Genomic DNA, 26,525 nt, shown 5'->3' with positions numbered 1-26,525 from the left:
TGTCAATCTTAGTTGTAGGCCGGGGCGGTAAATTCCATACCGTCTGCGGAATTTGTGGAATTTTTGTAATTTTGCGTTCCGCGGAGATCGCGGAATTGCACAAAATTCTGGGTTCCCCGACATTGCGAAATTATTGGCTTGTTCGCGTTCTCAAAATGTGTGTTTGTGAGATATTTCCCCCCGAGCACGCAAACAGCAATTGCGAACAGCAAAAAAGCATTGCGAATAAGCAATTCCGCATGTTCGCAGAATTTCTGCATGTCCGCAGAGATTTTTTACTGTTTTGCGGAGATTTGCTTAACGCGATTACGCGAATTCCGCCCACCCCTAATTAGTTGTACAGGATTTTAACTGTGAATGTTCTTGAGGATAGATTTCAAAAATTGAAAACCTCAAAGCAGGAGACACTTAGCACCTATTTTATCTCTTATTTTGAGAAGGTGATATGGCATTGTCTCTGCTTCCTGAAGTTGGATTACCCTCAGCAGTTACAGGTATATTGGCAGCTAACACTGGCATTTAAAAACATTTTAATTTTGTGATTACTATTAATAATGGTACATCTATCAAAATATCCATAGTTTACATAGAAGATGCTCACCTGTGTATTCCGATAATACACTGTCTTTTCCAAGTACACCATTTCCACCCACAGCAGAGACTTTGAAGGTGTACAGGTTGCCAGGTATTAAATTTGTGATGGAGACATTTTCATACATTGTTGTTACATTTGATTCTGGGTTTCCTAAAACTTGCACTAAATAGGAGCTTTTGTTGCCAGTCGGTGGTAGCCAGCTCAAAGAAATTGTATCAATGGTGATGTATGTCAAACTTAGATTGTTGGTTACATTGGGTACTGAAATAGAAAAATAGAACGTGAAGTATCACTCGGAGAAACTTTTACATATTTGTCAGAAATATTTTTTACACCAGATAAATTACAGAAAAACATGTAGAAGTTACCTATCATTGGGAAGAATTGCCATGATAGATCTCTAATAGGGTGAAATAGTTTGTAACACTTCTGGCGCATTGATTTTGTATTAAAAAATTGAGACTTGTACTAAAGAATCTAAATTCCCAGAAAAGCATAGAAATGTTTCCAATGACATCTCTTCAGTTATGATAACTTATTCAAAACCCCCAAATGTGAGCAACTGTAACTTAGTCTCATTAATTCTAGAAAATGTTTCCCAAAATGTATAACTGATTCTGAATTTAGGTACAGATGTAATTTATTCATGCCAGACATTTAGCCTGCCTAGCCAAATAGCTCTTAATCAGAAAAGATCTAATGTTAATAAATCAAATGAGTACATATACATTGTTATTTCATGTATGATGTAATATTTCGATGAGATGGAATTTTTCAAATCAGTGAGTGCAGATTGTTTCTAATGCTCTAGTTATTTTTTGAATGTCTATTCACTAAATCCCTTTATAGCTTGCAGTTTATCCAATTTATATGGCCTTCTATTTGTTCAAATGAACTTTTAGAATAATGAGTTAATGATTATATCCATTTTAACTAGTTTACATATACTTTGATTTTGGTATCGGAGTGGGAATTATTTGATTTCAGATATTTCTGATCACTTGCTCTGAAAATACCTTTTGCTAGTCTTTAAAAAAAATTACAACTCTGTTACTTTATAGCGGATTAACTAGTATTGATGTTTTTCTCATAAATTGGAATTATATGATTCTTCCTTTTTACTGATTTCCCAGGACAGCATGCAAAAACTCTTTTCATTCAACAGGAAGGGACAACATACTATAGATAAGGTATTACGAATATATTTAAAATACATAGTTATATTTTAATAATATTCCCACAGAAATCCTTTGTCTTATGTCATAATTAGAAGAATACATGGTATTTGCAGCAGTACCCCAGGTTTATATCTATACTACTATTATAAAGCGAGAACTGGGAACCTTTGAGGCGGGTAAAATCCAGAAGTACACTATCAATCACAACATCCAATACAGCGTTGGAAAAGGGAGGTCCAGGAAACGGACATAGGCTATACATTTGTCCAACATATACATTACGAAGGGCAAACAACATTTCAGAAAAAGTAGTTCCTGGTGGGCGTTGTTCTCAATGTGGGCGGTAACATTGGCAGAGGGGCATGTCCCATTCACTCGGTTTCAAGCACTCAAGCACACACACAACAACAGATTCTGATAGCACACACACAACACAGCAACCAACAGATTCTGCAAACACACACAAGCACACACACAACATAGCAACTTCAGCAAAAACACTGTTTAATGCACGTCCACTTCAGGACATAAACATCGTTTTTAAAATAGCAATTTCGAAATGATCTTTTTAAAATATGTGCAAAATCGAAAATTCTGAATGATTGTTTTAAAAATATGTGCAAAATCACAAAATCGCCATGTGCAATAGGCTTATTACTCACTGACTGCAGTATTTCAAGGCAACAAAAACAAAGGGGCTCGGCCTCAGCAAGGTTCTGAGGCAAAGGGCGCGGCTTCAGGACGAAAAGCCAATCAAGGTTGGGCAAGCCACACAAGCATCCAATCGCACAACACTCTTGGCTGTGACACCCACAAAACAACCTTGCACAACCAGCCAATCGCGCCACTGCGCCTTCCAGCAAACAACCAATTGCCCCACACACATTACACAAATAACCAATCACACAAGCAATCACACAGTAGCACATTCATTGGAAAGACAATTCATAAAAACCTTCAGCATTGGTCCAACACCCACGTGATTCCTACGAGCATTATTGCTGTCGGAGCCACTAACGAGAGAAACTCAGCAATACACATTGACACAAGCCACGGAAAAAATAGCATTTACGCTCTTTAAAAAACAATTCCAGAGTCGGGCACTGGTATTCAAAGGGGATACACAGGGGGCAGCCAGGGAAATATTCACGAGAACAAGCCTCTTTCACATTCAAAAACGAGGCATCATGTTTGCTCTGTAAACGCGGGCAGCCAGGGAAATAATCAGGGAGAACAAGCCTCAATAGCATTACACAAGGAGGCATGATGCACAGAAATTAATTGTCGAACGTTCTTGCAGGGAAAAGCAAAAACACAAGTTTAAAGCAGTCCCTGGACACAGCGCTCACAAGACACAGTCAGAGCATTATTGCTGTGAGGCTGTGTGGACTTACAGGTTGAGAGAGGGCACAGAACGAGCCACAATAAAGCTGTTGCAAGGCCCTGGAAAGGGGGCAGCCAGGGCCTCACTGAGGAAGCTTTACACAGTGAATGGATGCTAATTGAAAAATAAACTAAAAAATACAAATTACAACAGGGCGACATGCTTGCAGAGGAAAACAAATAGCCCTGCTCTGTCCCCTCGCTGGAATTAGCCAAAATACAGCAACACATTTAAAATATCTACAACACATCACAGGTTCAACAAGGGGGCATGCACTCAACCAAAAACATGAACATTTAAATAACACTCATTTAACTTCACATTACAGCCACACTACATTACACATTAAGACAGGGGAAAAACAGGAAAACAAAAACAGGAGGAGTTCAATAAGCCTCATTTACATTCAGAAAAGAGGCATGATGTATATTAATTGACGCAGATTACAGCTACTTGATGGTTGGGGGCTGGCAGAGAAACTAAAAAAGGAAGATTTACATAACACTCCTTACACTTCTAATTAAAAATACCACTACATTACATGTTGCCACAGGGAGTGGACAAAAACACAAAAAACAGGAGGATTTAAATAAGCCGCATTTACATTACAAAAAGAGGCATGAGGTATAGTAATTAATGGCGCTTTACGCTACTTAATGCTGCCGCATTTACAGTACAAAAAGAGGCATAATGTACATTAATTAATGCAGCTTTACGCTACTTGATGCTGCCGCATTTACATTACAAAAAGAGGCATGAGGTATAGTCATTGACGACGCTTTACGCTACTTGATGCTGCTGTATTTACATTACAAAAAGAGGCATAATGTATAGTAATTGACGGCGCTTTACGCTACTTGATGCTGCTTTGCTTTGTGGAAAATATACCCACACTTACCCATGATCAAAAACATAACTAAGGACATTTAAAAGGACATTATTTCTTTACAACGCTAACACCCCCTAATAACGTTGTTCAGACACAAAAGTTTGAGCGTTCTCTCTTTATAATAGTAGTATACATATTGCTTTTCAAAAAAAGACACCTTCAACATACTCTACTCAGAACACCCACTGTACTACTTTTTATTTTTTTAGTTCCACACCCTTATATAGCGCAAACTACACCTGAATCGCCCATCAGAGCGCTTTACATAGCAGCAGTTACGTTACATGAGGACACACCTTCATTTTTTTTAAGGCACAGGGAGATTACGTGATTTGCCCAGAATCACAGATTGTCACGCCTCATTCATTACACTTTCAGAACATATCCAAACCACACATAGCCTACTACAAAAAGGTGCACAAAATAAACATTCTAGGACAAATACAATATTGCAAAACACAATACAAATTAGCATAAATATCTTTACACTTTTTACAAATATTACAATCACTTTCTTACAATGGTGAAGAGGAAGACACAACTTTCAAGGGCAACATATAAAACACGGGCACAAAGGAATAAGCGCATACGACTAACACAAGAACAGGATCACAACCACTTCACAAACATCGATGATCCATACACTTCTCAGCTTTCACAGCCAATTCAGCACAACAGTGACCAGCCATCAACGTCCACTACTATACCTCATACTTCCACTTTACAAACTTCAACAAGAGAAGCTCAAACACAACTTACAGACCAACCTTTACTTATGTTTCCAATAACAGTACATAGCCTCAAATCAGCATTCAACTACAACCCACTTATTGACTACATGAACAATGCAGATGTTATAATTGGAGACATGGACAGTGTCTGTAACAAGTGCTACGCACAGAAATGGAAGGCGGAACCTAAAGGCCTTTGTTGCTTATCAGGAAAGGTCAATATTAATAACATACAAGAACCACCTCCAATCATTAAACAACTACTTGATGGCACTCACCCACTTTCAAATCATTTCTTAACAAACACACGCCGTTACAATACTCTATTCCAAATGACATCCTTTGGTGCAAATGAAGTCAAAGAAGGCAATTTCATGCCTACTTTTAAAATACACGGACAGTTATACCATTTAATTGGCAGCATGCTTCCACAAGAAGGAAAGTCCCCACAATTTCTACAAATATATTTCATTTCCGCAATGCAACAAGTTGATGCACGATCACACATGATCCCAAACTTAAACAGACAGCTAATTGAAGAGCTACAAACCACATTGCACACTCATAACACGTACATTAGGTCACTTAAATACAACTATGAGATGCATTCACATGATGAAGATTTAAAAATTATCATCCATGCTGATCAAAGCCCTCCAAATACACATCCAGGGAGATATAATGCACCAACAACTGATGAAGTTGCAGTTCTTTTAGTTAATGAAAACAAAGGCCCACGCGACATTGTCTTACATACACGAGAAGGAATATTACGTAAAGTCTCCGAATTGCATAGATCATATGACCCCTTACAATATCCCATTCTATTCCCGAGAGGTGAAGATGGTTATTGTCTAAACATACCACTAGCAAACTGCGGTAAGAACAAAAATGTTACATGCATGCAATACTAGGCCTATACTCTAATGGTTAGATCCACAACTTTCAATACCTTACATTGGTTTCGAAATCTTTTTAATCAATATATTGTTGATATGATGGCAAAAATGATCACCGAAAGGCTCGACTTCATACGCCGCAATCAAACACAACTACGGGCAGAAAACTACATAAACTTAAAAGATGCACTCATCAAGATCAGCACCTTCACGCTTCGGATATTGGACAACACGTCATTTTACCCGCTACCTTCACTGGCTCGCCCAGGTACATGCACGAAAAGACACAAGATGCAATGACATACGTTAGGCACTATGGGAGACCTGATTTGTTCATCACCTTCACATGCAATCCAGAGTGGCCAGAAATTAAAAAAGAATTATTTCCTAAACAAAGATCATGCGATAGACATGACATCATTGCACGTGTATTCAATTTAAAAGTGAAAGCACTCATGAAAATATTAACACAAAAACATATCTTTGGATATGCCAAAGCTAACATATTTACCATTGAATGGCAAAAGAGGGGACTGCCACACGTGCACATCCTATTGTGGCTTGAACCTAAAATACAAGCAGACGAAGTAGATCTCATTATATCCGCTGAGCTGCCAGATCCTGTCAATGATGAACAACTATTTTTGATTGTTAAAAAGAACATGTTGCATGGCCCATGTGGTGAACACAACGTTCTATCACCATGTATGAAAAATGGGATTTGTACCAAAAAATACCCACGCCCTCTCAATAATGAAACAGAAACTGGTGTTAATGGTTATCCCATTTACCGTAGAAGAGGCCCACAACATGGCGGACAGACAATCACAATGACTGTTAGAGGCCAAGAAATTACTGTCGATAATCAGTGGGTGGTTCCATATTCACCTGTACTATGTCGCACTTTCAATGCTCACATTAATATTGAATACTGCCAATCAGTGAAAGCTATTAAATATATTTGCAAATATATCAACAAAGGCTCAGATCAAGCAACTGCTACTATTGAAAACAAACATAATGAAATTGAAACATATCTCAATGGCAGGTATATTAGTACTTCAGAGGCTGTTTGGCGCAACCTTCAGTTTAACATTCATGAAAGACATCCGACGGTCACACATCTAGCTGTACATCTGCCAAATGGACAAAGAGTCTATTTTAATGAAAAAACAATGAACCGAGTAGCAGAAAATCCAACACCTACAACACTTACTGCCTTCTTTAAATTGTGTGCCACGGACACTTTTGCAAAAACATTTCTATACCAAGAGGTTCCACAATACTATACCTGGGGAAAACATACTTTTACACGGAGGAAACGTGGAATTGACGTATTAGGTCACCCTGGAGTAAAAAAGGACTCGGCTCTTGGGAGAATGTACACTATTCACCCAAACCAATCTGAGTGCTTCCATTTACGCATTCTTTTACAACATGTTCGGGGACCTACAAGCTTTGAAAGTCTTTTAACCGTTCATGGACAATTAATGCCTACCTACCAAGCTGCATGTAAATCACTTGGACTCATTGAAGACGACCAACATTGGAAACATACTTTAAGTGATGCTGCCCTTTCAGATTGCCCAAATCAACTACGCCAATTATTTGTTACTATTCTGATATTCCGTAACCCTTCGGATCCAATGTCTTTATGGGAGGAATACAAAGAACATTTATGTGAAGATATCCTACACAGAAAACAACAAGAAACACATGATGACTCAATACCATTTACTAATGACATCTTTAACCAAGGACTCATAGCAATAGAAGACTCCCTCTATGAACTAAATGAGAAATCTTTAAAAGATTTCAAATTGCCAGAAAGTTATAGAACGATACATATCACTAACAAACACACTCAAATACTACCTTCGAATTATAACATCCATCAATACGTAGAACAACATTTACCAAACTTAGTTCCGGATCAAAATGTTGCATACAACACCATTGTTCAAAGTGTGGAGAGTAAAGAAGGTAAATTATTCTTCTTAGACGCACCGGGAGGAACAGGGAAAACGTACTTAATAGACCTCATACTAGCTAAAATACGCTCTTCAGGACTATTGGCTCTTGCTGTACTATCTTCGGGAATAGCTGCTACTTTGCTAACTGGTGGGAAAACTGCACATTCAACGTTTAAACTACCTTTAAATGTTTCAGTGGAAAAAGAGTCAATGTGCTCTGCACGCAAAAATGGACCCTTAGGAACACTGCTTCAAAGAGTCTCTCTTATCGTGTGGGACGAATGTACTATGACACACGGCGCACATATAGACGCCGTCAATAGAACTCTACAAGACATTTGAAATGTTAATACCATAATGGATGGTGTTACTTTTGTGTTTGCTGGAGACTTCAGAAAAACTCTTCCTGTTGTTCCAAGAGGGACACGTGCAGACATACTAAAAGCATGCTTAAAAGCATCACAACTCTGGGACTGTGTTCAAACTCTCACATTACGCACTAACATGAGGACACATTTAGGTGGTGGAGATAGTCACTTTGCTGATCTGCTACTACAACTTGGTAATGGTGAAGTACCTACCAATAACGACAATATTAATATTCACAAATTTGGTACGCCAGTGTCTACCTTACAGGAACTCATACAATATGTATACCCGGACATAGAGCAGATTGCTACAAGAGACTTCCGCTGGATTTGTGAAAGAGCTATAGTTGCACCCAGAAACTCAAGTGTTAACCATATCAATGAACACATACTACTTCAAATACCAGGAGAAACAAAAGTCTATAAATCCATTGATACAGTATTAGAAACTGAAGACGCCGTGCATTATCCTCAAGAATTCCTAAACTCACTTAACCCATCCGGACTTCCACCTCATGTACTTCAAATGAAAGTTGGGATTCCCATCATGTTATTACGCAACCTACATCCACCTGATCTATGCAATGGGACACGACTACAAGTTATAAGTCTTTTACCCTATGTCATTAAAGCTACTATTCTCTCTGGCCCTGCCGCGGGACACTTAGCACACATTCCACGCATACCCATGATCCCAAATGATCTACCATTTCAATTTAAACGCTTGCAATTCCCTATTAACATTGCTTTTGCTTCTACTATTAACAAATCTCAAGGACAAACATACAAAGTTATAGGCATTGACTTACGAGAAGACTGCTTCACTCATGGGCAGTTATATGTTGCTCTTTCAAGGTCAATTTATTCTACGTCCACAATCAAATGAAGCCAAAAATGTTGTGTACCGAGAAATATTAAAAGCTTTATAATACTTGTTCACACATTACTTTTCTCCCCCGGACGACGTCGGGATGGGCTGCTAGTTTACACATAAAAATGGAACCAGCAAACTGTTTTGTTCATTAAATGTAAATGTGCACTAAACCAATCTTATTTGGATTTGAATTCAAATAACCGCATATATGGTGATTCAAAGTGCAACCATGACTTTGTGTTCAGCAATTTTACAGCTAAATAGGGATTCTCCCGAAAAGTATAATAACAAAATCAGTTTAGAACTTTTCTGCTGAGAAAACCAGCTTACCAAAAATAAATCTTTCTATTTCAACACAGTCAGCAGAAATAATAATTTGAAAGCAAAAACTCCAAAAGTGATGAGGGAACCATTTCAGTAAAGGGGCTTGCAGATGTGGATTACCTGACTGAGTTCAAATATACTAGCATGGAAGGTGTGTATGCATTTATGTGTTTGAAATTGAACAATATATTCCTACTTTCAGTCATGTGTGGTCATTCACTTAGATCAATAGATTCACCTGTTGAGAAAGCATGAAAATGCACTCCTGACATGATTGTGATCACATTAGTTTCCAGGAAAGAAGCTTAAATAACATATCTTTCTGTATAATTCAATGATGCCAAAAATGTATAAAAACATAGAAGATAGCTTTTAATTGAGCTTTTCCTCACATATCTTCATGTAAAACTTTGAATATAGGAAATAATATTCATGGTTAAACATTATTCTCTTGATTTCTCCAGAAACTCGATTGCTAATGTGCAATAATCAGGCACACTACAGGGACTATTTTAGAATACCTGAGAAATCAGTAACTTTCTAAAACATGCATGAACTTCTCTTTTGAAATGCCATCAAATAGCTTAAACTAAAAACCTAAGCAGAACTCTGCTTAAGAAACTCCAGTTTGGTGTGTCCTGTCAATCTTAATTGTAGGCGGGGGCGGTAAATTCCATACCGTCTGCGGAATTTGTGTAATTTGTGTAATTTTGCGTTCCGCGGAGATCGCGGAATTGCACAAAATTCTGCGTTCCCCGACATTGTGAAATTTTTGGCTTGTTCGCGTTCTCAAAATGTGTGTTTGCGAGATATTTCCCCCCGAGCACGCAAACAGCAATTGTGAACAGCAAAAAAGCATCGCGAACAAGCAATTCAGCATGTTCGCAGAATTTCTGCATGTCCGCAGAGATTTTTTACTGTTTTGCGGAAATTTGCTTAACGTGATTACGCGAATTCCGCCCACCCCTAATTAGTTGTACAGAATTTTAACTGTGAATGTTCTTGAGGATAGATTTCAAAAATTGAAAACATCAAAGCAGGAGACACTTAGCACCTATTTTATCTCTTATTTTAAGAAGGTGATATGGCATTGTCTCTGCTTCCTGAAGTTGGATTACCCTCAGCAGTTACAGGTATATAGGCAGCTAACACTGGCATTTAAAAACATTTTAATTTTGTGATTACTATTAATAATGGTACATCTATCAAAATATCCATAGTTTACAAAGAAGATGCTCACCTGTGTATTCCGATAATACACTGTCTTTTCCAAGTACACCGGGGCCGATTCACAGAATGAACTTAAGACTCAATCCTAAACTTACTACTATTTTGGTATTCACAGAATCCACTTACTACTTTTGGCATTCACAGAATGCACTTACTACTTTTGGTATTCGCAGAATGAACTTACTACTTTTGGTATTCACTGAAGTTAGGATTTTGTCTTAAGTGTGTCTTAAGACAAACTTAAGACAGACTTAAGACAGACTTAAGACAGACTTAAGTTAGGATTTTGTCTTAAGTCTGTCTTAAGTTTGTCTTAAGTCTGTCTTAAGTCTGTCTTAAGACAAACTTAAGACAAAATCCTAACTTCTGTGAATATCAAAAGTAGTAAGTTCATTCTGTGAATGCCAAAAGTAGTAAGTGCATTCTGTGAATACCAAAATAGTAGTAAGTTTAGGATTGAGTCTTAAGTTCATTCTGTGAATCGGGCCCACCATTTCCACCCACAGCAGAGACTTTGAAGGTGTACAGGTTGCCAGGTATTAAATTTGTGATGGAGACATTTTCATACATTGTTGTTACATTTGATTCTGGATTTCCTAAAACTTGCACTAAATAGGAGCTTTTGTTGCCAGTCGGTGGTAGCCAGCTCAAAGAAATTGAATCAATGGTGATGTATGTCAAACTTAGATTGTTGGTTACATTGGGTACTGAAATAGAAAAATAGAACGTGAAGTATCACTCAGAGAAACTTTTACATATTTGTCAGAATTTTTTTTTACACCAGATAAATTACAGAAAAACATGTAGAAGTTACCTATCATTGGGAAGAATTGGCATGATAGATCTCTAATAGGGTGAAATAGTTTGTAACACTTCTGGCGCATTGATTTTGTATTAAAAAATTGAGACTTGTACTAAAGAATCTAAATTCCCGGAAGAGCATCAAAATGTTTCCAATTACATCTCTTCAGTTATGATAACTTATTTAAAACCCCCAAATGTGAGCAACTGTAACTTAGTCTCATTAATTCTAGAAAATGTTTCCCAAAATGTATAACTGATTCTGAATTTAGGTACAGATGTAATTTATACATGCCAGACATGTAGCCTGCCTAGCCAAATAGCTCTTAATCAGAAATGATCTAATGTTGTTAAATCAAATGAGTACATATACATTGTTATTTCATGTAAGATGTAATATTTCGATGAGATGGAATTTTTCAAATCAGTGAGTGCAGATTGTTTCTAATGCTCTAGTTATTTTTTGAATGTCTATTCTACTAAATCCCTTTATAGCTTGCAGTTTATCCACTTTATATGGCCTTCTATTTGTTCAAATGAACTTTTAGAATAATGAGTTAATGATTATATCCATTTTAACTAGTTTACATGTACTTTGATTTTGGTATCGGAGTGGGAATTATTTGATTTCAGATATTTCTGATCACTTGCTCTGAAAATACCTTTTGCTAGTCTTTAAAAAAAATTACAACTCTGTTACTTTATAGCGGATTAACTAGTATTGATGTTTTTCTCATAAATTGGAATTATATGATTCTTCCTTTTTACTGATTTCGCAGAAGACAGCATGCAAAAACTCTTTTCATTCAACAGGAAGGGACAACATACTATAGATAAGTTATTACGAATATAAAATGCATAGTTATATTTTAATAATATTCCCACAGAAATCCTTTGTCTTATGTCATAATTAGAAGAATACATGGTATTTGCAGCCGTACCCCAGGTTTATATTTACACATAAAAATGGAACCAGTAAACTGTTTTGTTCATTAAATGTAAATGTGCACTAAACCAATCTTATTTGGATTTAAATTCAAATAACCGCATATATGGTGATTCAAAGTGCAACCATGACTTTTTGTTCAGCAATTTTACAGCTAAATAGGTATTCTCCCGAAAAGTATAATAACAAAATCAGTTTAGAACTTTTCTGCTGAGAAAACCAGCTTACCAAAAATAAATCTTTCTATTTCAACACAGTCAGCAGAAATAATAATTTGAAAGCAAAAACTCCAAAAGTGATGAGGGAACCATTTCAGTAAAGGGGCTTGCAGATGTGGATTACCTGACTGAGTTCAAATATACTAGCATGGAAGGTGTGTATGCATTTATGTGTTTGAAATTGAACAATATGTTCCTACTTTCAGTCATGTGTGGTCATTCAATTAGATCAATAGATTCACCTGTTGAGAAAGCATGAAAATGCACTCCTGACATGATTGTGATCACATTAGTTTCCAGGAAAGAAGCTTAAATAACATATCTTTCTGTATAATTCAATGATGTCAAAAATGTATAAAAACATAGAAGATAGCTTTTAATTGATCTTTTCCTCACATATCTTCATGTAAAACTTTGAATATAGGAAATAATATTCGTGGTTAAACATTATTCTCTTGATTTCTCCAGAAAATCGATTGCTAATGTGCAATAATCAGGCACACTACAGGGACTTTTTTAGAATACCTGAGAAATCAGTAACTTTCTAAAACATGCATGAACTTCTCTTTTGAAATGCCATCAAATAGCTTAAACTAAAAACCTAAGCAGAACTCTGCTTAAGAAACTCCAGTTTGGTGTGTCCTGTCAATCTTAGTTGTAGGCCGGGGCGGTAAATTCCATACCATCTGCGGAATTTGTGTAATTTGTGTAATTTTGCGTTCCGCGGAGATCGCAGAATTGCACAAAATTCTGCGTTCCCCGACATTGCGAAATTTTTGGCTTGTTCGCGTTCTCAAAATGTGTGTTTGCGAGATATTTCCCCCCGAGCGCGCAAACAGCAATTGCGAACAGCAAAAAAGCATTGCGAACAAGCAATTCAGCATGTTCACAGAATTTCTGCATGTCCGCAGAGATTTTTTACTGTTTTGCGGAGATTTGCTTAACGCGATTACGTGAATTCCGCCCACCCCTAATTAGTTGTACAGAATTTTAACTGTGAATGTTCTTGAGGATAGATTTCAAAAATGGAAATCCTCAAAGCAGGAGACACTTAGCACCTATTTTATCTCTTATTTTGAGAAGGTGATATGGCATTGTCTCTGCTTCCTGAAGTTGGATTACCCTCAGCAGTTACAGGTATATAGGCAGCTAACACTGGCATTTAAAAACATTTTAATTTTGTGATTACTATTAATAATGGTACATCTATCAAAATATCCATATTTTACATAGAAGATGCTCACCTGTGTATTCCGATAATACACCGTCTTTTCCAAGTACACCATTTCCACCCACAGCAGAGACTTTGAAGGTGTACAGGTTGCCAGGTATTAAATTTGTGATGGAGACATTTTCATACATTGTTGTTACATTTGATTCTGGATTTCCTAAAACTTGCACTAAATAGGAGCTTTTGTTGCCAGTCGGTGGTAGCCAGCTCAAAGAAATTGAATCAATGGTGATGTATGTCAAACTTAGATTGTTGGTTACATTGGGTACTGAAATAGAAAAATAGAACGTGAAGTATCACTCAGAGAAACTTTTACATATTTGTCAGAAATATTTTTTACACCAGATAAATTACAGAAAAACATGTAGAAGTTACCTATCATTGGGAAGAATTGCCATGATAGATCTCTAATAGGGTGAAATAGTTTGTAACACTTCTGGCGCATTGATTTTGTATTAAAAAATTGAGATTTGTACTAAAGAATCTAAATTCCCGGAAGAGAATAGAAATGTTTCCAATGACATCTCTTCAGTTATGATTACTTATTCAAAACCCCCAATGTGAGCAACTGTAACTTAGTCTTAATAATTCTAGAAAATGTTTCCCAAAATGTATAACTGATTCTGAATTTAGGTACAGATGTAATTTATACATGCCAGACATTTAGCCTGCCTAGCCAAATAGCTCTTAATCAGAAATGATCTAATGTTGTTAAATAAAATTAGTACATATACATTGTTATTTCATGTATGATGTAATATTTCGATGAGATGGAATTTTTCAAATCAGTAAGTGCAGATTGTTTCTAATGCTCTAGTTATTTTTTGAATGTCCATTCTACTAAATCCCTTTATAGCTTGCAGTTTATCCACTTTATATGGCCTTCTATTTGTTCAAATGAACTTTTAGAATAATGAGTTAATGATTATATCCATTTTAACTAGTTTACATATACTTTGATTTTGGTATCGGAGCGGGAATTATTTGATTTCAGATATTTCTGATCACTTGCTCTGAAAATACCTTTTGCTAGTCTTTAAAAACAATTACAACTCTGTTACTTTATAGCGGATTAACTAGTATTGATGTTTTTCTCATAAATTGGAATTATATGATTCTTCCTTTTCACTGATTTCGCAGAAGACAGCATGCAAAAACTCTTTTCATTCAACAGGAAGGGACAACATACTATAGATAAGTTATTACGAATATATTTAAAATACATAGTTATATTTTAATAATATTCCCACAGAAATCCTTTGTCTTATGTCATAATTAGAAGAATACATGGTATTTGCAGTAGTACCCCAGGTTTATATTTACACATAAAAATGGAACCAGTAAACTGTTTTGTTCATTAAATGTAAATGTGCACTAAACCAATTTTATTTGGATTTAAATTCAAATAACCGCATATATGGTGATTCAAAGTGCAACCATGACTTTGTGTTCAGCAATTTTACAGCTAAATAGGTATTCTCACGAAAAGTATAATAACAAAATCAGTTTAGAACTTTTCTGCTGAGAAAATCAGCTTACCAAAAATAAATCTTTCTATTTCAACACAGTCAGCAGAAATAATAATTTGAAAGCAAAAACTCCAAAAGTGATGAGGGAACCATTTCAGTAAAGGGGCTTGCAGATGTGGATTACCTGACTGAGTTCAAATATACTAGCATGGAAGGTGTGTATGCATTAATCAGCCTGATTCATGAAGCTAAATTGCGCTCGCAATAGCTGCGAAAATGCTATTGCGGGCGCAATTCCCATAATAGGAATTCACCACGAAAATTGCGAATTCGCAAACACAGAATTGCGAAATCGCTAAAAGATCCGCAGAATTCCGGCAGTAGACCATTTGCGATTCGGAAATAGCGAGAAATCAAGGATTCTGCTAAAATAATAGCGAAATCGCAAATGCCTCGCAATCGGGATTCATGACAAATCACAATTAGCGAAAAAAAACAAAATCGCATTTTGCGAGGAGCAATTTAAGGACAACCCAAAGCAGGTGGTAACCATCAAACCCATAGTAAAATAAAAATTGAAAAACCGTTGGCCAATCAGCAACTGGTGCTGGCCTGCCCAAACACACTTAAGGAGAAGCAGCATCAGCATAAGGAGCGTCACAATGCCAGGAATGTACATGGTGGTCAGGCGGCGAAGGCTACAGCGAGCAGCATGGAGGAGACGCAGAATCCAGGCCAGGATCTTCCGCCAGCGGGTCACCCTGCTGGGCCAAACCAGAGAGAAAATTTACGCAAAGTACCGCCTGAATGGGGCAATGATCATCAAGCTAATTCAGGACCTTGACCCCCTGATGCAGCACCCAACAAGGCGGACCAATGCTGTGCCAACAAATGTCCAGGTATTGTGTAGCCTGCACCTCCTGGCCTCCGGGAGCTTCCAGGGGATAGTTGCAGCTGCTGGGGGGATATCCCAGCCCACCATGTCCCGATGCCTAGGGAGTTTCCTTGACGCAATGCTGACCCAGCTACACCACCACATCAAATTTCCAACAAGCCAACAGGAATTGGATGAGACCAAGCTTCAATTCTACAATGTTGCGCATTTCCCACACGTGATAGGATGCATTGACTGTACCCACATCCACATCTGCCCACCAGCTGCAACGGAGTACATGTACCGCAATCGCAAGTCCTAACACTCCCTCAATATCCAGATGGTCTGCAATGCAAAGACATACATCACGGACATAGTGGCACAGTACCCGGGGAGTACACATGACTCATTCATATTCCGGCACAGCGGCCTCCACACACGACTGGCCAGGGGTGACTTTGGGGAAGGACAACTACTTGGTAAGTACACTTTGCCCACAATGTCACAGTGCAATGAAGTAGCTGCGCTGCACAGGCACTCACCCCCTGCTCCTCTCATTCAGGTGACAGTGGCTACGCCCTGCGTGAATACCTCCTCACCCCATACCTCAACCCTGCTACACCACAGGAACGGCGTTACAACGTATCACACATACGCACAAGGAATTGCATTGAGAGAACTTTTGGGCTACTGAAGAGCAGAATATGCATACTTCACAAGACAGGTGGGGCCATGTAATACAGTCCTGATGTGTGCTGCCGCATTGTGGCTGTGTGTGCTATACTACACAACATTGCTACCAAGCGCCGGATACCTGTCGACATCTCTGGCAGTGAATCGGAAGGGGACGACCGGCCACCTGCACATGCGCTCCATGCACGCGGGGAGAACCCAGCTGAAGGCCACAGACGCCGCAACCACATCACAATGAACAGTTTCTAGTGCACCCACTCACCTCAACCCACAAATCACAATTGCATGCAAAATGTAATAATGACACAACACCAATGTGTGATGCCTAATTAAATAATATTGTTTGAATCACAATAATGGTTCCAGTTGCCATCCTTTCATTGCAAACAGTATTGCCCCATACTGCTGCATCCAATACACAGGGCAGGCTTATGTTCAGCCTGTGCCTGTACAAGTACTTTTCAGTCAGGTGTGCCTCCGGCGTGAAGCACCCAAGCGCCTCTCCGGCTCCTCCTCAGCTACCACACGTTACCCTGTAGTGGGCCTGGTGCTGCGTCTCAACGCCCCTACGTGTGAGGCAGAGTGGCTGCTCACAATCAAGGTGCCCTCGCTGGCATCGTCCCCCCCGACAGTGGCAGGTAGAGCAGGATGATTTGCCATCACGGCAGTGGTGAGGTGCTCTAGTACCCTGGCCACATCCTCGCAGCATTGAATGAGCTGCTACTGCTGCACCAGGGACCGGCGCGATAGCTGCGATGTGGCATTGCCAATAACATAGTTTGACCGAGTGTAAGCCGTCAGCCGTGTCAGTAGCTGACGGTGGCGGCGGCGGGCCGTGTTGCGCTGTGAAATCATTGCAGCTGTGTTGGCCTCCATGGCTGCAGTCATGCGGGCCATCCCCTCCCCCACACCTGCCATGGCTGCCGTCATGCGGTCCATCCGGTCCCCCACACCTGCCACATTGCGTCCAATGTTATACAGCTGCAACTGTATGGCCCCTTGCCGGCGTGCCTGCAGCTGGTGAATCCGTAGCATGCGACATTCGATACTCATGCTCGGCAGGCGCTGTTCATTCCACCTCCTGGCGCTGGGAGCATTGGTCTGCAGGCGAGCCCTGCCACGCCGGCTCTGCTGGCTGGCCCCAGTGTGTTGTCGCTCTGTCACCGCTGGACCTGATGTGGATGCGCCAGCTGATGGTGGAGTCGAGCTGGGCATGGATGGTGTGCCAGACGCTGGAGGCACAGTTGTAGTGGGCCGGGCTGCAGGGGTTGGTGCTGCGGCAGACGCTGGAGGCACAGTTGTAGTGGGCCAGGCTGCAGGGGTTGGTGCTGCGGCAGATGCTGGAGGCACAGTTGTAGTGGGCCGGGCTGCAGGGGTTGGTGCTGCGGCAGACGCCGGAGGCTGTGTTGGTAACGGCACCTCCTCGTCATCCTGTGCTTGCTTATCTATGAGCAGCCTCTCACTATCGCTGCTGTCTGCGGCACCTGTGAGGGGAAGTAGACGTTCATTAGTTGCATGTATCTGTCACACGTGCATTTGCTACATGCATGCTGGGTGACATTCCCTGACTGGCTATGGCATTGTGTACTTTTGAACCTGTCTGGCTGCATTGGGGTACTTGTACATTTTGGCCACACTACATGTCCCACAATGCTTTAGGGCATTACCTAATGTGCACCGATGGCATGACATTGGAACATTATGGGAGGCTATAGGGTCATGGCCATTCATAGGGGACAGGGTCGCAGTCGCATGCCACTTACCTTGGCTCTCTTGGGTGGGGCGGGATGTGTCCAGTCGGGTGACTCCAATGCATGCCTCAGCCTCCAGCGGGTCTTCGACTCGATCCTCCATGGGGGTGTTTGGAGGGACTGTAGGTCCTCCCCCTCCAGTGGCCAGGGACTCTCCAAGCCTCTCGGCTACCTTCTCCTTGGCACGACCTCGGAGGTCGTACCACCTTTTCTTCAGTTCATCAAGTGACCTGTCGGCCACACCCACAGAGTTCACTGCGGCCGCTATCCCGACCCAGATCCTGCGCTTCTCCTGCTCGGGCACCCTCCTTGACTCCCTCCTGAACAGTTTGGAGTGGTTCTCCACCACCCCTTCAATTAAGTGCTCCAACTCCAGCTCGGAGAACTTAAGTTTTCTCTTGCGCCCGGTGGTGTTGCTGGGACCAGGTACTGCCTCCTCAGCCATTGCTGCAGTGGAATTGCAAGTGGTAGTACAACTTTGCTGGTGTCCTAGCAGGAGCTGTCTCTGTTGCTGCCTCGAGGTCTGCCTCACTGTGGTGAATGGGGGTGGGAACTGGCTGCTTCCTGGTTGTGATGTCATCACTGTGCGTTCCGCGGAGATCGCGGAATAGCACAAAATTCAGCGTTCCCCGACATTGCGAAATGTTTTGCTTGTTTGCATTCTCAAAATGCATGTTTACGAGATATTTCCCCCCGAGCACGCAAACAGCAATTGCGAACAGCAAAAAAGCATCGCGTACAAGCAATTCAGCATGTTTGCAGAATTTCTGCTTGTCCGCAGAGATTTTTTACCATTTCGCGGAGATTTGCGTAACGCGAGTCCGCGAATCCCGCCCACCCCTAATTAGTTGTACAGAATTTTACCTGTTAATGTTCTTGAGGATAGATTTCAAAATTTGAAAACCTCAAAGCAGGAGACACTTAGCACCTATTTTATCTCTTATTTTGAGAAGGTGATATGGCATTGTCTCTGCTTCTTGAAGTTGGATTACCATCAGCAGTTACAGGTATATAGGCAGCTAACACTGGCATTTAAAAACATTTTAATTTTGTGATTACATAAATAATGGTACATCTATCAAAATATCCATAGTTTACATAGAAGATGCTCACCTGTATATTCCGATAATACACTGTCTTTTCCAAGAACACCATTTCCACCCACAGCATAGACTTTGATGGTGTACAGGTTGCCAGGTATTAAATTTGTGATGGACACATTTTCATACATTTTTGTTACATTTGATTCTGGATTTCCTAAAACTTGCACTAAATAGGAGCTTTTGTTGCCAGTCGGTGGTAGCCAGCTCAAAGAAATTGAATCAATGGTGATGTATGTCAAACTTAGATTGTTGGTTACATTGGGTACTGAAATAGAAAAATAGAACGTGAAGTATCACTCAGAGAACCTTTTACATATTTGTCAGAAATATTTTTTACACCAGATAAATTACAGAAAAAACATGTAGAAGTTACCTGTCATTGGGAAGAATTGCCATGATAGATCTCTAATAGGGTGAGATAGTTCCTAACACTTCTGGTGCATTGATTTTGTATTAAAAAATTGAGACTTGTACTAAAGAATATATATTCCCAGAAGAGCAATAGAAGAGTTTCCAATCACATCTCTTCAGTTATGATAACTTATTCATAACCCCCAAATGTGAGCAACTGTAACTTAGTTACATTAATTCTAGAAAATGTTTCCCAAAATGTATAACTGAATCTGAATTTAGCTACACATGTAATTTATAAATGCCAGACATTTAGCCTGCCAAGCCAAATAGCTCTTAATCAGAAAGTATATAATGTTGTTAAATCAATTGAGTACATATACATTAATATTTCATGTATGATGTAATATTTCGATGAGAAGGAATTTTTCGAAACAGTGAGTGCAGATTGTTTCTAATGCTCTAGTTATTTTTTCAATGTCTATTCTACTAAATCCCTTTATAGCTTGCAGTTTATGCACTTTCTATGTCCTTCTATTTGTTCAAATGAACTTTTAGAATGAGGTCATGATTATATTCATTTTACCTAGTTTACATATATTTTGATTTTGGTATCGGAGTCGGAATTATTTGATTTCAGATATTTCTGATCACTTGCTCTGAAAATACCTTTTGCTAGTCTTTAAAAAAAATTACAACTCTGTTACTTTATAGCAGATTAACTGGTATTGATGTTTTTCTCATAAATTGGAATTATATGGTTCTTCATTTTTACTGATTTCGCAGAAGACAGCATGCAATAACTCTTTTCATTCAACAGGAAGGGACAAAATACTATAAATAAGTTATTACGAATATATTTAAAATACATAGTTGTATTTAAATAATATTCCGACAGAAATCCTTTGTCTTATGTCATAAATAGAAGAATACATGTTATTCGCAGCAGTACCCCAGGTTTATATTTACACATAAAAATGGAACCAGTAAACAGTTTTTTCATTAAATGTAAATGTGCACTAAACCAATCTTATTTGGATTTAAATTCAAATAACCGCATATATGGTGATTCAAAGTGAAACCATGACTTTGTGTTCAGCACTTTTACAGCTAAAGAGGTATTCTCACGAAAAGTATAATAACAAAATCAGTTTAGAACTTTTCTGCTGAGAAAACCAGCTTACCAAAAATAAATCCTATTATTTCAACACAGTCAGCAGAAATAATAATTTAAAAGTAAAAACTCAAAAAGTGATGAGGGAACCATTTCAGTAAAGGGGCTTGCAGATGTGGATTACCTGGCTGAGTTCAAATATACTAGCATGGAAGGTGTGTATGCATTTATGTGTTTGAAATTGAACAATATATTCCTACTCTCAGTCATTTGTGGTCATTCACTTATATCAATAGATTCACCTGTTGAGAAAGCATGAAAATGCACTCCTGACATGATTGTGATCACTTTAGTTTCCAGGAAAGAAGCATAGATAACATATCTTTGTGTATAAGTCAAGGATGCCTAAAATTTATAAAAACATAGAAGATTGATGAGCTTTTCCTCACATATCTTCATGTAAACTTTCAAAATAGGAAATACTATTCGTGGTTAAACATTATTCTTTTGATTTCTCCAGAAATTCGATTGCTAATGTACAATAATCAGGCACACTACAGAGCAGGCAGCGCAGAGCAGCCAATGCGAGTTCTGCTGTGCTGTGATAGTATCATGCTGGTTCACCCGGCACTATTGTTCAGTATTGTACTCACATGCATGCAGCCGTATGACCTGCCCAACACAAGGAAGTTATGTTTACTACTCAGCAGTCCGTGCAGTGTTAGTGTTGCTAAAAGAATAAAGTTAATCATTCCACTGCCTCGTGTTGAAAGACAGGGACCGAAAGGATTCAGTCAGATCAAGCAGGATGTTTTTAGTTTCAAATCTCTGCTGCAGCCAATGCGGGCCACAGGGAATTGCAGCTGCCGGAATTAAATTAAAGGACAGGGGAGTCCTCCCCAACACGTGCAGTGACCTGTCTTTCCATGCTGGGGGTGGGGCAGAAGCAGCATGTTCTCTTGAGGCTGTGTCCGGGCACAGTAAGAGGAGGTGCAGACAGCATGCCACGCCATCTGCTCTTCAAATGCGGCAAGCATTTCACATTTGATTCATGATCAGTTTTTTAGATAAAGGTGTCACAATTTAGCGCTATAATGCAGTGCATCACTTGTAAATATTTGTCTACAAAAATGAGACATTCAAGTTTGAAATTGTCGATCCTGTGTTGATTTATTCCAATTTGGGATAAATGAGATGCTGGTTCAAACAAAGACCAATCAATAGCGGAGGTTCATTCTCGTTAAGGTTCAGAACATATATTCCCAGTTCGCACGCTCGCTTCCACTGGTACAGAGGCCAAAGGAGCTGTAATCAGCTACTAGTTATTTGAAACAGAGAAAAGGTCGACTGAGATTCGAAGTTGTTTCATTATCCAGATGTAAAAAAAAAGTTTTAGAAGAAACACAGCATACATGGGGCAAAATAATCTGCGAGGCAGTGTAGCATTCTCCCTAATTACTCAGGTCCGAAGAGGCAGAGTAATGCTTAACTGTGAATGATGCACACCTTGAAACAGATGTTCAAAATTCTGATACATGTCTGAAAAACATGCTGTTCCATCAGAGCTGGATTTACAAATGCACAGTCTACTGCTGCAGATCAGCTGCAATGCAGTTCATTATGGTATGCATAGAGCAGCGTCAGAATCATCTAGTTCACTGAGCTAGCCTGCCCTCTCTACAGACTGCAGCTACAGTCTACAGGCATAGCAGCGAAAGTTATTTCCCCAGCACTGACTCCATAGTTAGGTCAAAGAACACATGGGTTCCTTCTGGGAAGAGATAGATTTGTCCTGGGCAAGTTGACTCACCAGTAGCACATAGGGGGGCGAACTGGCATGGGTGTAAATTTAGGACTGTGAGTGTAAAAATTCAGGACAAAGAAGTAAATAGACAACCACTTAAGTACAAGTCAAAATAAGTTTATATTAGGTTGAGACAATCGTGCACTGTCCGGTATTTCAGTACGCCCGCAGCTTGCTACCATAGACAATTCAAAACTTGCATCTTGCTCCAGCAGGTATTAGTCACATGACAACGGTGAACCACACCTTAATACAAGTTGGACCGCTTTTATTGTTGATTAAAAACTACTGGATATACAAGGAGCGACCCTTGACCTTGCCAGGTAGGTCGCTCCCCCTGCTGCAGCTCCACCTGCTCCCTGAGTGTCTCTGTGCCTTTTGCTCCTCTGTGCCCCCCTGCCCACTTGCTTCTGTGATCCACTCTTTTGTGCCTTTTGCTCCTCTGTGCCCCGCTGGCCACTTGCCTTCCGTGCCCCCTGTTGTGCCTGCCCACTGCTGCATCACCTGCGGCCCACCCCCGCACCCATTTGCTGCCCCTTGCCACCCACCTCCCACCACCCAGCTGCTCCTCCCTCCCATCTCCCCTTAAAATTCCGGCCGCTGACGCACCGAAGGCGCACCTACGGCAAGACCGTCTGCGCCCGTCCGTGCCTGGACCACGCCCAGTGCCAGAACCCCTGGCCCCCGCACCAGCCATGTAGACAGCCTCTGATACAACACCAGCACCCTCATTGCTCTCAACCCAGGATGAACCCCCACCTGCTGCAGGGCCACCCCAAAGCGCACCCACGGTCCCTCTGCCTGCCGGAACTACAGCTTCTCCTGCATCGAAGATGCAAGACACCCGCCATGATAAAACACAACCAGCTCCAATGCATCCTGATCAACACCTGCTCCACATGCAAACACGCAGTCGAGCTCTGGGACCTACTTGACACCGCATCTCCAGACGTCCCCTTCCTGACCGAGACCTGGATGAACGAAGCCTCCTCTCCAGACACACCCGATGGATACAAGATCACCTGCAGAGACCGCACCAACGGAGTCGGAGAAGGAATCGCCATTGTCCACAAGAAGACCATCAGGGTCTCAACAAACACCAACGACACTCTCAGCACCGCCAAACAAATGCACTTCCAGTTCCACACGGACCCCAAGACCACCTTAAGAGGCACCCTCATCTACAGACCACCCGGACCCCGATGACAATTCTCCAACTTCATCAGCACGCACGCACTGACCTCCACCGACTACATCCTGCTCAGAGACCTGAACTTCCATCCGTAGAACAACAACGACAGCAACTCCTCTACCCTGATAGACAATCTCGCCAATCTCGAACTGGAACAGCTCATCACGACGTTGACCCACATCGCCAACACACACTCTTGACGCCATATCCTCCTCAAGCCCACACATCTCCTTCAGCCACATCTCTGAACCCACCTAGACTGACCACCACTGCATCCACTTTACCTTTCAGAAACCTGTCGCACATCACCGCACCCTACCAATCCCCCATCACCGCTGCGGCAACTACAGGCAAACCTCGCACTCAACCCACCAACCAACCCCTCCAACCCCGACGATGGTGCGCGCACCCTCAAACAATGGATAGATGACTGCGCCAAAACGTTAGCCCCGCTGAAAAAACAAACCCTCAAATACACTAAGCATGGGCTGAAAATTCGTTCCGCTCGCGGAATTTGCGGATTTTCCGCGATTTTGTGATCCGCGAATCTCGCGAAATTGCGGTAAAATCCGCGAATCAGCGGGGACGAATTTTCAGCCAAGCACTTACAGGGTTACAGCAGCAGGTGCAAAAGTTGAATCTAATTTTTTGTAACCTTTTACAGAAGGGTTTCAAAGAAATTAACTTCAACTTGGGCACCTGCTGTAAGCCTGTAAGTGCTTCCTGGCGCCTCGTTGCCTACTTGCACTATTCTCTGACCCTGCTCTGACCCTTGAAGCAGGGTCAAAGAATAGTTACAAGTAGGTAATGAGGTGCCTGTCATGAAAATTAAACCTCAACAGGAAGCACTGACAGATATAAAAACAAGCATTTGCAATGCAATAGGTCTCGCATTAGAAAAGTTTGAGCTATTGGTCTTGTAAATGACAATTTTTTTTATGTGTTGGTTTTGAAAATAGCTAAATTAATAGCTTTGTCATTTACAATGCCAATAGTTATAACTTTCGCAAATGTGACACCTATAGCATTTGTAATGCAACATGTTTTGTATTTACTCGACTTAGATGTATTGATATTACAAATTACAATGGCTTTTAATTTTTTTCATTAATTAATACTTCAAATAAAAGTGATTTTAATTTATAATGGCAATAGCTTAAACTTTTGTAAATAATTTTTGTGAAGATTATGTTCTGTTTATTTTATTGTGACGCAAATCCAAGAACAGAAGTGAAATATTAACATCTTTTTGTGACATTTGTAATAAAGCTTGAAACATTGAGAGAACATATTTGAACCAGTTGTTGTTGAATGGTTGCGCAGATTGATGCAGGGGTGGCGCTGAGTGGTGCTGTGGTGGTGCTGAATGATACTGGGATGGTGCTGAATGATGCTGGGGTGGTGCTGAGTGGTGCTGTGGTGGTGCTGAGTGATGCTGTAGTGGTGCTGAGTGATGCTGTGGTGGTGCTGAGTGGTGCTGTGGTGGTGCTGAGTGATAATGTGGTGGTGCTGAGTGATGCTATGGTGGTGCTGAGTGATGCTGTGGTGGCGCTGAGTGGTGCTGTGGTGGTGCTGATTGGTGCTGTGGTGGTGCTGAGTGATGCTGTGGTGGTGCTGAGTGATGCTGTGGTGGCACTGAGTGATGCTGTGGTGACGCTGAGTGGTGCTGTGGTGGTGCTGAGTGGTGCTGTGGTGGTGCTGAGTGGTGCTGTGGTGGTGCTCAGTGATGCTGTGGTGGCACTGAGGGGTGCTGTGGTGGTGCTGAGTGGTGCTGTGGTGGTGCTGAGTGATGCTGTGGTGGCACTGAGTGGTGCTGTGATGGTGCTGAGTGGTGCTCTGGTGGTGCTGAGTGATGCTGTGTTGGTGCTGAGTGATGCTGTGGTAGTGCTGAGTGGTGCTGTGGTGGTGCTGAGTGATAATGTGGTGGTGCTGAGTGATAATGTGGTGGTGCTGAATGATGCTGGGGTAGCGCTGAGTGATGATGTGGTGATGCAGAGGGCAGAAAGGCACAAAAAGCAGTCTAACAAAGGACAGAAGAGCAGAAAAACAAGGGAAAAACGAGTCTAACAGAGGGCAGAAGGGCACAAAAAAACAGTCTAACAGAGGACAGAAGGGCAGAAAAACAAGGGAAAAACGAGTCTAACAGAGGGCAGAAGGGCACAAAAAACGAGTCTAACAGGGGGCAGAAAGGCACAAAAACGAGTCTAACAGAGGGCAGAAGGGCACAAAAACAAGGGAATAACAGAGGGCAGAAGGGCACAAAAATCGAGTCTAACAGGGGGCAGAAGGGCAGAAAAACAAGGGAAAAACGAGTCTAACAGAGGGCAGAAGGGCAGAAAAACAAGGGAAAAACGAGTCTAACAGAGGGCAGAAGGGCACAAAAAACGAGTCTAACAGGGGGCAGAATGAATACCGCCCTGCGTGTTTGTCCACGAAGAGGCCACCTTTTTGTGCAATACCTCTACTCAACTGGAGTACTTTCTACTGTTTAATCAGTAAGTGCTCCCTCGTTGGCTAAATGTATAGGGGCAGA

At 40.8% G+C, this 26,525-nt stretch overlaps 1 protein-coding gene across 1 annotated transcript in view; it reads right to left on the bottom strand.

The window, feature by feature from the left end:
- LOC147684194 (receptor-type tyrosine-protein phosphatase eta-like) overlaps positions 1-26,525 on the bottom strand; it is a 139,398-nt gene that overhangs the window by 97,123 nt on the left and 15,750 nt on the right. The window contains exons 4-7 of the mRNA XM_086942606.1: positions 19,542-19,796; positions 13,655-13,909; positions 10,937-11,152; positions 602-856 (exon numbers count right to left, since the gene is read on the bottom strand). Coding sequence (XP_086798732.1) covers positions 602-856; positions 10,937-11,152; positions 13,655-13,909; positions 19,542-19,796 — 981 coding nt within the window. The remainder of the gene's footprint in view (positions 1-601; positions 857-10,936; positions 11,153-13,654; positions 13,910-19,541; positions 19,797-26,525) is intronic.

The sequence above is a fragment of the Lissotriton vulgaris genome, chromosome 11 (genome assembly GCF_964263255.1).
Source record: "Lissotriton vulgaris chromosome 11, aLisVul1.2, whole genome shotgun sequence".
In the NCBI taxonomy this organism is placed as follows: domain Eukaryota; kingdom Metazoa; phylum Chordata; class Amphibia; order Caudata; family Salamandridae; genus Lissotriton; species Lissotriton vulgaris.
Note: the sequence above shows the minus strand (reverse complement) of the source record. Positions and strands in the feature narration are given on the sequence as shown.